Source organism: Herpailurus yagouaroundi, unplaced genomic scaffold, assembly GCF_014898765.1.
Source record: "Herpailurus yagouaroundi ecotype Mexico unplaced genomic scaffold, PumYag 77, whole genome shotgun sequence".
In the NCBI taxonomy this organism is placed as follows: domain Eukaryota; kingdom Metazoa; phylum Chordata; class Mammalia; order Carnivora; family Felidae; genus Herpailurus; species Herpailurus yagouaroundi.
Window position 1 is genome coordinate 93368465 of NW_024412388.1, and position 16481 is coordinate 93384945.

Here is a 16481-nt window from a genome sequence, read left to right on the forward strand (position 1 = left end):
TTTCTCTGTAATGCTTAGTTACCCCAGTTAACTAAGTTAGTGAAGAAGGCTCAAATTATTAAGGGTTGGGGTTCTTCAAGTGTTTTGAGACCTCAGAACAAGGGATGCCAAACTGAAGGTATTGCTAAAAGTATTGTGGCCCTGAAGTCAGGCTGAACAGGAAAGAGTGGAGCCAGAGGGAGACAGGGAGAAAGGGAAGAGGCCACAGGCTGGGAGCACTGAAAGTTGGAAAACAGGTCTAAGAGGTAGAGGGATGGAGACACTGGAATCAGGCCACCTGTGAAAGGAAGAACAAAGGACTTGGCATTAAAAAAATAGGACAGGCAGGCATGAGTCACCATCAGTGATTAATGACTGGGACTGTAGACTCCATTCTTTGTAAGTGTATTTGTTTTGCATGTTACTTTTTCTTATGGAATATTGAATGCAGGGCTTTTTAGGCCACTATTATTTCACACTATTTAAAAATACAGCCTTTGGTAACTGAAGAAGTAGGTCTAGGCCAGACTACAAAGGGCCTTATAAAGAGTTTGTGCTTTATCTGAAAGGAGCTATTGACATGCTTTTAATCAGAGAATAACATGTTCATAACAAGCTCCTAGCTAGGAGACTCTTGTGGTCTTAAGGTACAAAGACCAAACTAAAGTAATTACTGGAGGCAGAGAAAAGATGACAAATAGAAAGAACATGGGAGAATCTGTGGGATTTGGAAACTGTTTGGGTATGGAGAAATGTGAGTAGGAAGGACCCAGAGGCAGTATCTAGGACTGTAGTTTCAGTGACTTTGTGGACTATGATGACATTCACAGAGTTGGAGAATACAAGAAGAAAGCAGATTTAGGAAGAGAAGATGGCCTTAGCTGGGCATATATTGACTTCAGTATACTTGCAAGACAAATACTTGAAAGTATCCCAACAGGATATGCAATTTTGGAATTTAGGAGACCTTATGATAAAAATAATTTATAAATAGGTTTCAGGGCACTAGGGTGGCTGAGTCAGTTGAGCATCCGACTCCTGATTTTGGCTCAGGTTGTGATCTCATGGTTTGTGAGATCAAGTCTTATGTCCCTGCTTGGGATTCCTTCTCTGCCCCTCCCCACATTCATTCATTCATATTCTCTCTCTCTCTCTCTCTCTCTCTCTCTCTCTCTCTCTCTCTCTCAAAATAAATAAACACAAAAAAAAGAAAGAAAGAATCTCGAAATAGGTTTAATGACGGTCTTAAATGTCTGTATCTTCAAGGACCTAAATAGCCAGAGGATTCTACTGACATAATATATTAAGAATTTAAGAATTACCACACAATATATGTACACACACAATATATACACATACACATGTGTACTATAGTTTTATATATACATATATGAACGTATGTATACAAATAACCACTACTTATACTGTTGTACAATGGGTTTTATATTGTATTACATTTTTTTTGTTACTATTGCATTTGGCCAGTTTAATGTTTTACATAGATAAAAAAAGATAAATTCTGTATTAGGGCAACTGAATGACAATTACTGAACTGTCATGAAAATATTAAACTGTAGTATATTAATGTGTGTAGACTAATGTCCCCAGCACCACCAAAGATGTCTACACCTAATCCTTAGAATGTGTGAATATGTTGAGTTAAATGGCCAAGGAGAATGAGATGGCAGGTGGAATTAAAGTAGTAATCCCACTTCAAAATAGGGAAATTATTCTGGGTTCTCCATGTGGACCCACTATAATCCCAAGGGTCCTTAAAGGGAAGAGGTATAATCCAAGAGAAAAGGTAATTGGCAGCATGTCAGGGTTAGAGGGAAATGCGAAATACAGAACAGTCAGAGAGAGATGCAGCCTTTCTGGCTTTGAAGATGGAGGAAGAAGCCTGAGCCAAAGAGTGCAGGCAGTCTCTGGAGGCTGGAAAAGGCAAGGAAACAGGTTCTCCCCTAAAGCCTCCAGGAAGGAATGTGGTCCTGCCAACACCTTGATTTTGGTCCAGTGGAACCTATGTCAGACCTCTAACAGAAACTGTAAGATAATGAATTTATGTTAAGTCTCTGAGTTTGTGGTAATGTGTTCCAGCAACAACATAACTAATATACTCAGGCTAACTAATTTTTGGTCATCTGTATTTTGGAAATACTTTTCTAGTTTATTTTAGCAATCTTTATTTTAGAGGTACTTTGCTAGTATGTTTTGAATTTCAGTAAATACAAAATAACAAAAACAAAAAAGGAATTGCCACGTAGTGGATCAGCTTCACCCACTATCCCTTCAGCCACCTCCCTATTTTACCTCAGGTCACCAAGGGATAGTCTCCAGGAAGATGTGGTTTTCCTCTAGACTGTCAACCTCAAAAGTTAGGGATGTTTTATTAAAAAAAAAAAAATTCCTGTTAGAACTCAGATTTGCCCCAACCTGCTACACATCTTCCACATGGAGATAGGAGCCTTGAATTAGCCAATGAAAAGATATCCATCACCTGCCCCTAGAGAATCCAGCCCAAAAAACAATCTAAACAACTGGGGCTCTTTACAGATTCCCCCTAGGGTAAGTGAGCCGTTGACAGAGAAGGTAGAAGTTAAAACCGTGGGTACATTTAAGAAGTTAGTAGGCCAACAAGAGAGCTCAGGCCCTGGAGTGGAAGGCATGACATATTCCCCTCCGACCTCAGATACAAAGGGTCTTGATACCACCTTCTCTGCCTCAGGTAACCTCCCTGCCTTGTCTGAGAGTTGACAGTTGAAGCATCCTCCACAGATGGTGCCGGGGACACACAACCAGAGCTCCTCTTTTCCAGACTCTGTGGAGGCAGTCCCCTTTCTGGCCTCACATTTTTTGTTGAGTAAAAATCTTTTGTTTTCCCCACGAAGTGTATTCCAGTTTTGAGGCAGCTCATACAGTATGTGTTGATTTTTATGATGTTCACCCTCAAAGAGGTACCGTTAAGCAGGCACCTTACTAAAGTGGTGCACTGACTCCACAACCATTCTTTAACACTATCTCAAGCTTTCTGATTCACCCATCCATTAATCAAGTTCTGATCCTTTGAAATATTTATTTACAGTCCTCCTTCTACATCAATGTCTCTACCAATTGCTGGTGAATCTGAATCTCTGGAAGAAGATAGAAAAGGTGGAGAGACTCTCAAAATCCATCTTGGAATAGCAGGTACGGGTGTGTAGCTTACTGTTTTTTTTAATCTGTGAGAAATGGCACCACTTGACATCATGAAAGATTCCCAAAGTCCCACCCAGATTTCAAATTCTGTGGGTAAAGGAGGTGGGTAGGTGAGTAGAGGGATGGGCTGAAGCATGGTGGGCACTAAGTAGGGCACTTGTGATGAGCACTGGGTGTTATATGTAAGTGATGAATCACTAAATTCTACTCCTGAAACCAATACTATACTGTATGTTAACTAACTGGAATTTAAATAAGATCTTGGAGGGGCGCCTGGGTGGCTCAATCGGTTAAGCGGCCGACTTCGGCTCAGGTCATGATCTCACGGTCCGCGAGTTCAAGCCCCGCGTCAGGCTCTGTGCTGACAGCTCAGAGCCTGGAGCCTGTTTCAGATTCTGTGTCTCCCTCTCTCTGACCCTCCCCCGTTCATGCTGTCTCTCTGTCTCAAAAATAAATAAACATTAAAAAAAATTTTTTGATAAAATCTTGGAAAGAAAAATAAAAAATTCTGTGGGTACATGGCTTGAAATGGGCCAAGAATTTATCAGCAGAGTTTTAATTATGCAATTTTGGGGTGAGCCAGTGCTTTGTTTTGTCTGAAATGTCAGGCTCTGGTAGATTAACAACTCAATGTTGTATTGACACACACCCCCTTGGTGTACTTCTCCCCACAGATGGAACAGGACACTACAGGAGTGTACCTAGCAACTTCTGCCAGCCACCTGTCAGGTGTTGCTTCTCCCCCACTGAACACTCTCCTTTGTTGGTGGTCCCAAACATGAGTGTCCATCAGAGTCCCCTGGTGGGCTTGTTAAACCATAGGTTGCTGACACTGCAGCCAGAGGTTTTTGATTGGGTAGATCGGGGTTGGAGCCTGAAAATTGCATTCGTGGGTTCCAAGGTGACACTGATGCTGCCGGGCCCCAGGCCACACCTTGAGAGCCACCTCCCCAGGCAAACTCCCAGCCACACTCAGATCTGCTCCAATAGTTAAAAGCCTAAAATGTTCAGTTGCCTGAAGAAAAAGGAATTAGGAGCTTTCTTTCTTCTCTCATGTGATGTGAGCAGGGTTATTATTTGAAAGAATGAAAAGAAAGGTGTAGTGGTGCGATTAACATATTAGTCCTAGGGGCGCCTGGGTGCCTCAGTCGGTTAAACATCCAACCTCAGCTCAGGTCATGATCTCACAGTTTGTGCGTTCGAGCCTCACATTGGGCTCTGTGCTGACAGCTTAGAGCCTGGAGCCTGCTTTGGATTCTGTGTCTCCCTCTCTCTCTGCCCTTCCCCTGTGCATGCTGTCTCACTTTTTCTCTCAAAAATAAACATTAAAAAAATATTTTAATAAGAAAAAAAACAGTCCTATATCATTTTTTTAAGATTTTATTTTTTTTGTGTTTGTAATGTTTGTTTATTTTTGAGACAGAGTACAAGTGGGGGAGGGACAGACAAAGAGGGAGACAGAATCCAAAGCAGGCTCCAGGCTCTGAGCTGTCAGCACAGAACAGTGGGATGATGACCCAAACCGAAGTCAGACCTCAACGAACTGAGCCATCCAAGCACCCTGGTCCTATATAATTCTTGATATGAACCACCTCTTTGGGTTTAGATCTTCGTATAGATCAGCTTTGCATTTAGGACCACTATAAAGTGGACTAGGGATGCTGGTTTGGAGTTTGTATCTTATAGCCTGCCCAGAAGTGAGAAACCTTTGCTCCAGTAGCTTACTCATTTGGCATTATTGCTTGGTCCAGCAACATCCAGTATCATTTATAGAACTGCTGCTGTAATTGCTGTGTTACTCAGTTGGTTTCCTTTCGCCTCTAAGTGAAAAGCAGTTCTAGTTTTCAAATAGTTCATGCTAATGAAAATGGCCACAGTTTTGCATTCTGTGAAACCTGGTTCTGGAAATACATAATTGGCATCTGGAATATGCACATTATCAGGGAACTGCTAGAAATGGCTTTGACACTGTTTTTTTGTACATTTACTTGGAAACTGAATACTATAATCAATTCTTAAGAACTTTCATTCTCACTGCTACATTGCATGCTGTGTTGATTTAAACCACAGACATTTGCCCAAATTATAGCCTAACACTAGCAACACTAATATTAAAGTAACAACGTGCTCTTTAGTTTACTGCTGTGATGGATTTTTGAGAGCAGGATTTTCTCAAAAAGCACACAATTTTGTGAGTATTTATAAGAATACATCTGACTCATTTTTGTTAGAGAAATACTAAACATAAAAACTGAAATGCTTTTTGTTTTTACATTTATTTATTGATTGATTGATTGATTGATTGAGAGAGAGAGAGAGAGAGAGAGAGAGAGAGAGAGAATCCCAAGCAGGCTCTGATGTGTCAGCACAAAGCCCAAGGTGGGGCTCAAACGCACTGTGAGATCATGACCTGGGCCAAAGTCCACAGTCGGACACTTAACCAACTGAGCCACCCAGGCACCCTGAAATGGTTTTATTTAAGAGTGCTGTTAAATCTTTTTTTTAATTTTTTTTTCAACGTTTATTTATTTTTGGGATAGAGAGAGACAGAGCATGAACGGGGGAGGGGCAGAGAGAGAGGGAGACACAGAATCAGAAACAGGCTCCAGGCTCTGAGCCATCAGCCCAGAGCCTGACGCGGGGCTCGAACTCCCAGACCGCGAGATCGTGACCTGGCTGAAGTCGGATGCTTAACCGACTGTGCCACCCAGGCGCCCCAAGAGTGCTGTTAAATCTTATGAAAAAAATATTTTTTTAAGTTTATTTATATTGAGAGGGAGCAGTGAGAGCGAGAATCCCAAGCAGGCTCTGCACTGTCAGCACAGAGCCCAATACAGGGCTCAGTCCTATGAACCATGACACCATGACCTGAGCCAAAGTCCAGAGTCAGATACTTAACCATCTGAGCCTCCCAGGCACCCAAAACTATATTTCTTCAATAAACCATGGTATTTAAGTTTTTTAAATTTCACTACAATGCAATTGTTTACCTTGTACCAATTTAAAAGGGTCTCTTTTCACTTCACAACTAATTTTTCTTGATAATGAACTTAGCAGTTAATAAAATCTGCAGACAAGAATACAAATTGACCATTGACCTCTTGGCAGTAATGGTAACATCATGTTATGACTTATTGCAGATCTTTCAGCAAAGAGTGCCTCTGTTCCAGATGAACTTGGTGCCTGTGGACATTCTAGAACATCAAGCTATGCAAGCCAGCAGTCAAAAGTATCAGGTAGAGGCTAACAGTGAAGTTGAATTCCTTAGATATTTATTGTTCTAAAGTATTACTTGTAACTGCCAGGATGTGGGAGAACGTTTATGTGCAGTGTGTTTGGTGTTAGTATTTTACCCAAAGCAATTTTTCTCTAACAGGGTATAGCTCGTGCCACTCCCGGTCATCTAGCTTCTCTGACCTCTGCCACAGGAGAAATACCTCAGTGGGAAGCACATCAACAGGAATTGAAAGTATTCTAGAGCCCTGTGATGAAATTGAGCAAAAAATAGTTGAACCAAATCTTGATACAGCTGGCAAAGAAGATACCGCTTCAGAACCGTTCAACAGGTATTTTTCCAGTCTCTGTTTAAATGGAGAGGAAAAAAACAACTTTGTTCTTGTAACATAATAAAAACAAGGGAAAATTTTTTTTAATTATTTTCAAAGATGCCCAGTGAAGCAAGATTCTGTAGAATCTCAGCTGAAGCGAGTTGATGACACCAGAGTGGATGCAGATGATATTGTAGAGAAAATACTGCAGAGTCAAGACTTCAGCCTAGATTCCAGTGCAGAAGGTGTGTGGATTAAGTAGGCTGCATGCCCAGCGTGGGGCTTGAACTCATCACCCTGAGATCAAGACCTGAACTGAGATCAGTAGTCAGATGCTGGGGTGCCTGGGTGGCTCAGTCGGTTGAGCGTCCGACTTCGGCTCAGGTCATGATCTCACAGCTCGTGAGTTCGAGCCCCACGTCAGGCTCTGTGCTGACAGCTCAGAGCCTGGAGCCTGCTTCTGCTTCTGTGTCTCCCTCTCTCTCTGCCCCTAACCCACTCGTGTTCTGTCTCTCTCTCAAAAATAAATATACATTTAAAAAAATTAAAAAAAAAGAAAAAGATGCTGAACTGACTTAACCCCCCCCTCAGATGCCCCTAAAAACATCCAATTTTAAAGAAGCCTTTTATTGTGTATGCATCAACGTCTACCGTGTTTATGTACCTTACAGCAGATGTCTGTATCTGCTTTATCATAACTGGACACAACAACTGTGTAATTTGCAGGGTTGGATAGTGATCTTGAGATGATAGTGAATCACAGAATCCTTTATTCCCTCCTCAGCATTTTCACTGAGGCGAAATTTACATGCCACCAATTTGAAAGGTGTAATTATTCACGCCGGCATGAATAGAGAGCAGTTAGCAATGGACTTAGTTTCATTATGTAACTGGTTGTAAGGAGAAGTAATTAAACCTTACTTATGGAAATTTGTAGGAAGAGAAATCTTTTTTACTCAGTTTTAAAGAAAAACAACTTTAGGGAAGTTAATGAGAAATAACTATTAGGATATCTTTTAGGGGCGCCTGGCTGACTCAGTACAGCATGTGACTCTTGATCTCAGGGTTGTGAGTTTAAGCCCCACATTGGACATGGAGCCTACTTTAAAAAAAAAAAAAAAAAGCATATCTTTTAAATTGCCTGTTTTTATTCAACGTTTATTTATTTTTGGGACAGAGAGAGACAGAGCATGAACAGGGGAGGGGCAGAGAGAGAGGGAGACACAGAATCGGAAACAGGCTCCAGGCTCTGAGCCATCAGCCCAGAGCCCGACGCGGGGCTCGAACTCACGGACCGCGAGATCGTGACCTGGCTGAAGTCGGACGCCCAACCGACTGCGCCACCCAGGCGCCCCTAAATTGCCTGTTTTTAAAATATATGTGTAGCTTTCTAAAAGTTTATTTCTTGGGGCTGGTTCAGTCAGTACAGTGTGCAATTCTTGCTCTCTAAGTTGTGAGCTCAAGCCCCATGTTGGGTGTAGAAATTACTTAAAAATAAAATCTAAAAATAAAAAATAAAAATGTATTTAATAAAACTTAAATGTAAATTATGAATTTAATATAGGAATATAATTTGACAATAATGTAATACATGTGCCTATAACAAATATTTTAATGTGAATTGCAGAAGAAGGACTGAGGTTATTTGTGGGTCCCGGGGGAAGTACGACCTTCGGCAGCCATCATCTTCCAAATAGGTACGTGGTCCAGATAGCATCGTATTAAATAAAGAATATGTTCTTGAGTAGAAGGTGAAAGTTACAAAGTTTGTATTAGACTGAGGCTAGAAAATACATATAATGCATCCATGAGAAGAATTACAGCTCTTAGCTTTCCTTATCTTGAGTATGTTTGAAATTATATTTAGTAAGTTTTATCTGTTGGTTTTCTTAAATGTGTTTTTAGAACATATTAGTAGAGGACCAGAAGAGCATTGGGCAAGATGCAATGAAAAAGGATGTTTAGAAAAGAGTTCTTAGTCTGATATTTTAAAAAGAGCAAAGCAAAATTACATTTCAGTCAATCATCTTGTCTGTTATGAGCAGTTACATGACCACTCACCAGCATACACTTGGTACTAACCTTTTTTGTACTCCCCTTTCTCCACCCTACAAGAGTCTAACATACATACTAAGAAAAGTTGAGAATACCAAGCATCATTCTGGTAGTTATTCAGATTCAGATGAAGAAAAGGCACCTGCCAGACTTACTTCTGATTTCCAGTACTGCAGCAAATTGTACTGAGCACAGATGGCTTGGGACAGTTAAGGAATCCTGACCCCTGACCTCATGTGCATCCCTTATACTCAGTATTTCCATGTAATATTTATTTAGAGTTCCAGAATAAGTCACAGTTGTACTGGGGAGCCCCCGTGCCTAAGACAGTTATTTTGTTCTCTAATGCTCAAAACCTGAAGGAATTTCTAATTCATTTGTTCCACCAATACTGCTTTTATTGAGTTCCTCCTCCATGTCCAGCACGTTGCAGAGTCCAAAAGTTACAAAGGATATAGCAGAGAACCTACATCAGCAACTAACTGCAATCAGTTGTGATAGGTAGGTAAGAGAGAGACATATAAAGAGGCCATGAGGAAGTAGTTAATTTGAACTAGGGTGTATAGAGGATGTAAATGCAATTTATAGTTTTCATTAACTCTCACTGAGTTATCCACCCATTAAATTCAGTAGCTATTTATTGGGCCAAGTCGTGGGTAAGGATGCAAGATAGAAAGACCAAGTTCACCCTCAGCTAGCCTATGTGTCTAGCATATGGGGTTGAGAAATTACAGCCTGTGAGCCAAATTGGCCCACTACCTGTTTTTGTAAAAAATATTTTTTTTAGAATATAGCAACTCTTGTTTATGTATTATCTATGGCTGCCTTGATGCTACAGCAGCAGAATTGAATAGTATAATAGAGACCATAATGGCTCACCAAGCCTAAAATATTTATTATCTGACTCTTTCTAGCAGGTGAGATAGACAAACTAAAATTTATAGTAGTGTAATAAGCACTATAATATAGAGAAGTAGAGGAGACTCTGAGAGAACAGAGATGGGACCTCACTCAGAGAAAACTTACTAGAAATTTGACACCTGAAGAGAGAGTTGGGAAGAATTAAAAGTAAGTGTGGGGGGTTAACAGGTGGATGTGAGGAAGACAGATATTCCTGGTAGTGGATTCAAAGAGAATGAATGTATAGGCATAACGGTTATAATATCTAATTATATAATAGTAAATATATAATAATTATTAATAACACTGAGCATTTACTCATATGTGCTAGGCACATATATATGCTTCATTCAGTTCTTACATTATCTCTTTCAGTACTCATGATGTACTATTATTAGTCTTTAAAAAGACAAAACAAAGAGGTTAAATAATTTGCCCAAGGACTTAAAACTAATAACTGATAAAACCAAGATTCAGACTCCTGTTTCTTTGAGCCCAGAGCACATTCATTGTACCTAACCGCCATACCTTACTGGCTTATGAATAATATAACCCACTTTGGGAGTTGCCAGTGAACAGGCACTCTGAGGAGGGGGCATGTGAAGGCTGCCTGTGGGACATGAAGTTGGTAGGAATCTCAAAGCCAGGTTATAAACAGCCTCTGTTGCCATAACAAAGAATGTATCCTTTTCTGTCATGTGCACAGTTTGGTCATTCTTTGGCAGGAAAATGATCTATGATACTGGCATGTTAGAAAACTAAGTGGCCATAATTTGATGGGGGTGGGGAGGTTGGAACAAGGAGAGACTAGTAGCAAGGAACAGGTAGAAAATGACATTTATGAAGACAGTAATACATATTATATGGTAGAGAGACCATGTGTTTTGAGTTAAAGAGACTTGAGTTCCTATCTGAGCCAGACCACTTGGGGCCTCAGTAAATCATTTAACTTCAATGGAACTTTTGTTACCTCCATTGAAAAGCAGGGATAATCATGGGATTGTTGTAAAGAACAAATGACCTAATATACTCAGTAAGCTCCAGTGTTTATTAATTTAGGTACAGGAACAGCAAACAATAGAAGTTCCAACCAAAAGGAACCAAAATAGTGAATGTTCAAAAGCAACAGCTATCTGTACTCTCATTTCAGACTGCTCAGGGTCCAAGGCAGAGTCCCTCCCCTATTGACTTCACTGATACTATTAACCTCTGTCAGCCTTACTCTCCTCACCTGAAAAATGGGAGTGACCAATAATGCCTAGTTGATAGGATTTTACTGATTAAATTAGATAATTTATGTAAAATACTTAGCGTAGTGCTTAATACACAGAAGGCTCTCAGTATATGCTAGCTGTTTATATTGTAGTTATTAAGAGGAAAGAAGGTTAATTTTCTATTTGAGAAATAATCTAGAACCTAGGCTCTGAAGGCATTTAGAATTCTGGCTCCCACTTCTTTTCCAAATGAATGTTAGAATAATCATCACCTAACATAAAGGAAGGGAAACAAAAAAAATATAAAAACAGGGAGGGGAACAAAACATAAGAGACTCTGAAACACGGAGAAGAAACAGAAGGTTACTGGAGAGGTTGTGGGAGGGGGGATGGGCTAAGTGGGTAAGGGGCATTAAGGAATCTACTCCTGAAATCACTGTTGCCCTATATGCTAACTAATTTGGATGTAAATTTAAAAAAAAAATTTTTTTAATCTACATTTAAAAAAAAAAGAATAATCATCACCTCATGCATGAAAGCCTAAAATGATAATTAGGGGTTGAAGTAGATGATTAATGTTACATGCCACTGAAAACCTAAGGAATGTTAGAGACAGTGTATCATGGTGAAGAGAATGGGCCATGCAGTCTGACATGGATTTCATTCCTGGCTTAACCATCATGACCCAGCTTAGCTTAGTTTAGCTATGATCCTGACAAGTTACATCTCTTACTTACCACCAAAAAGACAACCATTATCACTGGGGTTAACAACACAGGCTCTGGAGTTGGGCTTCATGGGTGCAGTCCCAAGCTCTCCTGCGTATCAGCCGTGCATCTTTGATAAGTTACTTCACTTCTCTCTGCCTGTCTCCTCACCTACGAAATAGTGACAATAACAGAACCCACCTCATAAGAGTTACAAGGCCTAAATTAAGTGAGGTAAGACATGTAAGTGACTAAAACATAATCTGGCATGCAGTACTCCATATACACTAATTAAAGGTCTCTCTCGCAGGATTATTGAGATCGAGCTATTTGCAGTGTCCAGCACAATACCTGTGCACGTAGACTCTCCATAACTAGCTGGTGTGTCTCAGAGAAACTAATGTGTTAGCATTAGATCTATTCTGAGAGAGAAACTGGCAGCACAAGATGAAACTAGAGTCATTTACTCAGGCACTGAAGAGGCACAAGAACCATATGTGGTTAAGAAAGTGAACCCATGAAAATGAAGAGAACAGAGCAGAGTAGTAGAGACTTGGGGGAGCAGTATCCCCAGTCATACACTTAAAGTCTAGTGGACACAGCCCAACCGGCCTGGGAGTGCTTGCACAGGCTGCTCCTTGCTTGCCTTTGAGACAATAGTTTCTGACAAAAAAGTCTGCTTTCATTTCGGTTTTTATTCTTCTATGTGATTTTTTTTTCATCTCTGGCTACTTTTTTAAGATTTTATCACTGGTTCTTAGCAATTTGGTTATGATGTGCCTGGGTTTTTCTTTGTGTTTATTCCATTTGGGGTTCATTGAGCTTCTTGGGTCTGTGGGTTTACAGTTGTCATCAAATTTGGAAATTCTCCAGCCGTTATTTTCCCCTACCCCTCCTTCTGTTATCCTAACCCACAAATTCCAGCCCACAGCCCCCCTGTGCTCTGACCTGTGACTCCCACACTCAGAAAGACCACCTGGCTGGGGCACCTGGATGGCTTAGTTGGTTAAGCGTCCGACTCTCTATCTCAGCTCAGATCTTGACCTCAGGGTTGTGAGTTCAAGCTCCACATTGGGCTCTACACTGAGCATGGAGCCTGCTTAGAAAGTAAAAAATAAATAAATAAATAAATAAATAAATAAAGACCACCTGGCTATGTTTGGGTTCTGTCTTCCTGCAGTGAAGGCCGGGAGGACCCTGAAGGAAACTGTCTTAGACTTTTCTTCATTGATTTCCCTTCTCTCAGGACCAGTCCTGTGCTGCTTGTTGTCCAGTATATGAACTGTTGTTTTATATGTTCTATAAAATATTATAGCTATTTACAACAGGAGGGAAAGTCTGGTTCCTATTACTACATTATTGCCAGAGTAGAACAGTTTTAGGGCATCTAACAGCCAGGGTGCAGTGGGGCTCACCAAGACTCCTTCAAGTTCCAATATCTGTAATTGTGAATGGGTGTTCACTGGTGTTCCATTAAGGATGTTCCTGTTTCTTCTGCAGAATGAATCTGTAAGAACAGGAGCCTCTAAGCAGTCAACTGAGAATTCCAAGTCAGTACACAGTGGCCTGGTAACCACTGCATTACTCCCACTTTTTTCGGATTTCCTCTTAAAATTTCATTATGGGAAGAGACCAACCATGTTGTTTGCTTTTGGTCTTACTGGTCTCTGGAATTCTCAGAGTGAAATGTCAGGTTGTGTGGCCCCTGGCATCCTGACACATGAGGAGATAGGTACTGGTGAAAACTGAAAGCAGTAATACTCTCCCCTCCATGCGACACCACCACTCAGCTCCCCGCCTGATTGCTCGAGGGGTCAAAAATCCTCATCTAAAAATAAATCCAGCTACCATCCAAAAGACACTGTGCTTTTACAGACTTGTAGAAAACCTGTATCCTCCCAGATGAAGAAACAATAGAGGGAACATGTGTGTTCCATTATAACATAGGGCCAAGGTTCTGGGTACATCAGCAGTAACAAACCTTCTGTTGATGAGGCCATTACTTCATTTAAACACCTGTTTTATTCACAGAGTTTGCTAATTTTAAATTTTTAGTATTCTCCATTCTTTATTGATAGAGGTCAGTTAGCACCTGGAATATCAAGGCAGAGCAGCTTTGCGGCAAAGCTGCTATCACAAATACGTATAACGAAAATACAGTGGCCAGGCTGTTAGGACAGAGAGTTTTGCCGTAAAAGGTGATTCATGGATGCAAGTGCCCTCCATTTTGCCCTTCACCATCCTCCCTACCTGTTGTCAAACTTGGATTGCTACCAGTCCAAGGCAAGCAATTGCTCTTTAAGCAAGTGAGACAAAGTTGACACATCCCCATTCATGTTCCATGGCATGAAACAGTCACATGGCAACACCTATCAACAAGGCATTTAGGAAATGTGGCCTCTAGGTGAGCAGCCTGGACAGCCTGTTGCCAGCTGAAACTGCGAAGAAGGAAATGATAGATTCAGAGAGACAACCAGCAGCCTGCCAAACCAAGCTAGTGAAGAAATAAACCTCTCTTCAAGATCACTTCACTTCAAATCTGTATTACACGGGTATAATTTACATTACTGACTACATATAAAAACATTGGCGTGTTGACTAAAAAAATTCTCACACTTTCCAGGAAGATGCATTAAGACCTCACACTGTAGGGGTGCCTGAGTGGCTCAGTTGCGCGTCCAAGCGTCAGCTCAGGTCATGATCTCACAGTTCGTGGGTTCAAGCCCCACATGGGGCTCTGCACTGACAGTGTAGAGCCTGCCTGGGATTCTCTCTCTCCCTCTCCCTCTCCCTCTCTGTCTCTCTCTCTGCCCCTCCCAAACTTGTGTTGTCTCTCACAAAATAAATAAATAAAACAAACAAAAAAGACATCACACTATAATTGCAACTAAAAACTATCACCCATAACTCTGCAAGGCCTGGGTAAATTGCCAGTCAGTATATGCCCTAGGATAAGACTGATTTTAGGATTTATGTATAAACATGTTTAAAGAAAAGTTTTCTTGCCACAGGTCAAGATTTAGGAACAGTACTAGATTATTGTAGGAATAAGTGTGTCTAGACTAATCCAGTGTACTAATCCTAAACATTTAATATTTCAAGTGTTTTCTATCTGTGATATCTTTAAACCTTGTGGAAATCAAATCTAGTAGAAAATGCCTAATGCACCTAACTCTTTGAGTGCAAGGTTAATTAGAACAATTTCAAACATTACAGTTCAAGATTTTGAAGGTTTTTTTTTTTCTTCCTCTGGTTGTAGGGTGGGGTCTGGAGCTTATGAACAAGTTGTGATCAAACGCTAGAAGTCAAGCTGGTGAACTGAAGCTTCTTCCCTGGGGGTTTGAGACATGGGCAATCAAGCTGTCAAGGCACTTCATTCAAGCATTTATGAGAAAATGAACGTATTTGAAACATGAAGCACGTTCCTCTATCAAGAGGAAAGCCAACACTGATTCCTTCTGTGAAAGTGTGTGCCACCATCCTGTCCCATCCACCAAAAGGGAACATCAGAACAGTAGTATCCAGGTGCTGTGCCACGTGTGTTTAGAGGCACACAGCTTCTGTGGTCACTGCACATGATAATGAAAGCCTGCTCTTTCTTTTGAAACAGCCAGGTGGGGAAAACAACATTATACGTCTGAGTATAGCTCAGTCCTGAAGCGTAAAACCTGTAGTAGAGGTAGGTGCTCAACAGGTTTGGGCTCTAATTATTTAATTTTAATGTTTGGGAGATAGTAAGTGAATGTCTTGAACCCTATAAATTCTGTCAAGATAGTTACAATCTCTTAAGGATATCTTCCATAATATTATATACTACCTATGGTATTGTACTAGGTTTATTAACTCTTCTTGGTTAAATAACTGATAGAAAGTTTGGGTGTTCATCCTTCGGGGAAATGCTATACTACAGTCAAAGCGTGGAGAATGCTTAATTCTAAACGTATCTGTCACAAGTGGAATAAGCGTGTTTAAGTCTGAGATGTGTGAATGAGTGTAACGCCATTATTATGCAGCATGCATTGTTACTTGTTAATGTTAGATGAGCTGCACAACTCCCGCTAGCACTATATATGAGATTCAAGCTAAGCTTAATATTCAATATGGTAGGCTCCCATGAGGCACCTTAAGAGCTGTTCTATTATTCACTGAATAATATCTGCTGGTTTCAGGAGTCAAAATTCAGAACAGGAGAAAAACCTTAGCATCAAAAGCCAAGCAGCCTTTTCTGTGTAAGTTCAGACTTATCTGAAACTGAAAATTGTTCCAAGGAGGTGGCAGATAAGACAGGGGACAGCTGCTTGACATTACTGACATAGATTCGTGATTTTCTATTTTAACTCCCCATGATGGGATAGTATGTTTTTTCCTTTACTATAACAGTTGTTGTTTTGAGACAATAAAATATAACATAATCCAATGCAGCTTTTCAAGTATTATCTGATCTGGATCCAGTTTAACAAGTTCGAAAGATAGATCATCTTTTTATCAGGTGGGAAGAGTTTTTCTGGTCTTACATGACAAGTTTTAATTTTCTTGGAATCATTCAGTCACTGAAGAAAAATGTAGATTCTTTAGAACCAGTAATTCCCAGCCCTTACTTTCAAAACCATGTCAAAAAAAATGTGGTATGTTTGAATAATTTTGGTCTAGGTATTTTTGTTTTGGCAAAGTAAAGGGAAAATATATTAAAATATTTCAATACCCAAATTTAAAGGTTTAGAAAAATTTGAGTAGTTCATGTTACAGTTTTCGGTTTTTTAACAATTCAAGGGTTAGGTATTCCAAATTAATCCAGTACTACTGTTGCACCTAGATATTTTTTAAAAGGTTAAATTCCATTTTAGAATATTTTGAATGTTGAAAGATAAGGTTTTCTGAGTCTT

General features: G+C 40.2%; 1 protein-coding gene across 1 annotated transcript in view; it reads left to right on the plus strand.

The window, feature by feature from the left end:
- EEIG2 (EEIG family member 2) overlaps window positions 1-16015 on the plus strand; it is a 94004-nt gene extending 77989 nt beyond the window's left edge. Inside the window, exons 6-11 of the mRNA XM_040471162.1 lie at window positions 3062-3165; window positions 6315-6410; window positions 6551-6740; window positions 6840-6967; window positions 8350-8419; window positions 14858-16015. Of these exons, the coding sequence (XP_040327096.1) occupies window positions 3062-3165; window positions 6315-6410; window positions 6551-6740; window positions 6840-6967; window positions 8350-8419; window positions 14858-14900 (631 nt within the window). The 3' untranslated portion in view covers window positions 14901-16015. The remainder of the gene's footprint in view (window positions 1-3061; window positions 3166-6314; window positions 6411-6550; window positions 6741-6839; window positions 6968-8349; window positions 8420-14857) is intronic.
- The last annotated feature ends 466 nt before the right edge of the window (window positions 16016-16481 follow it).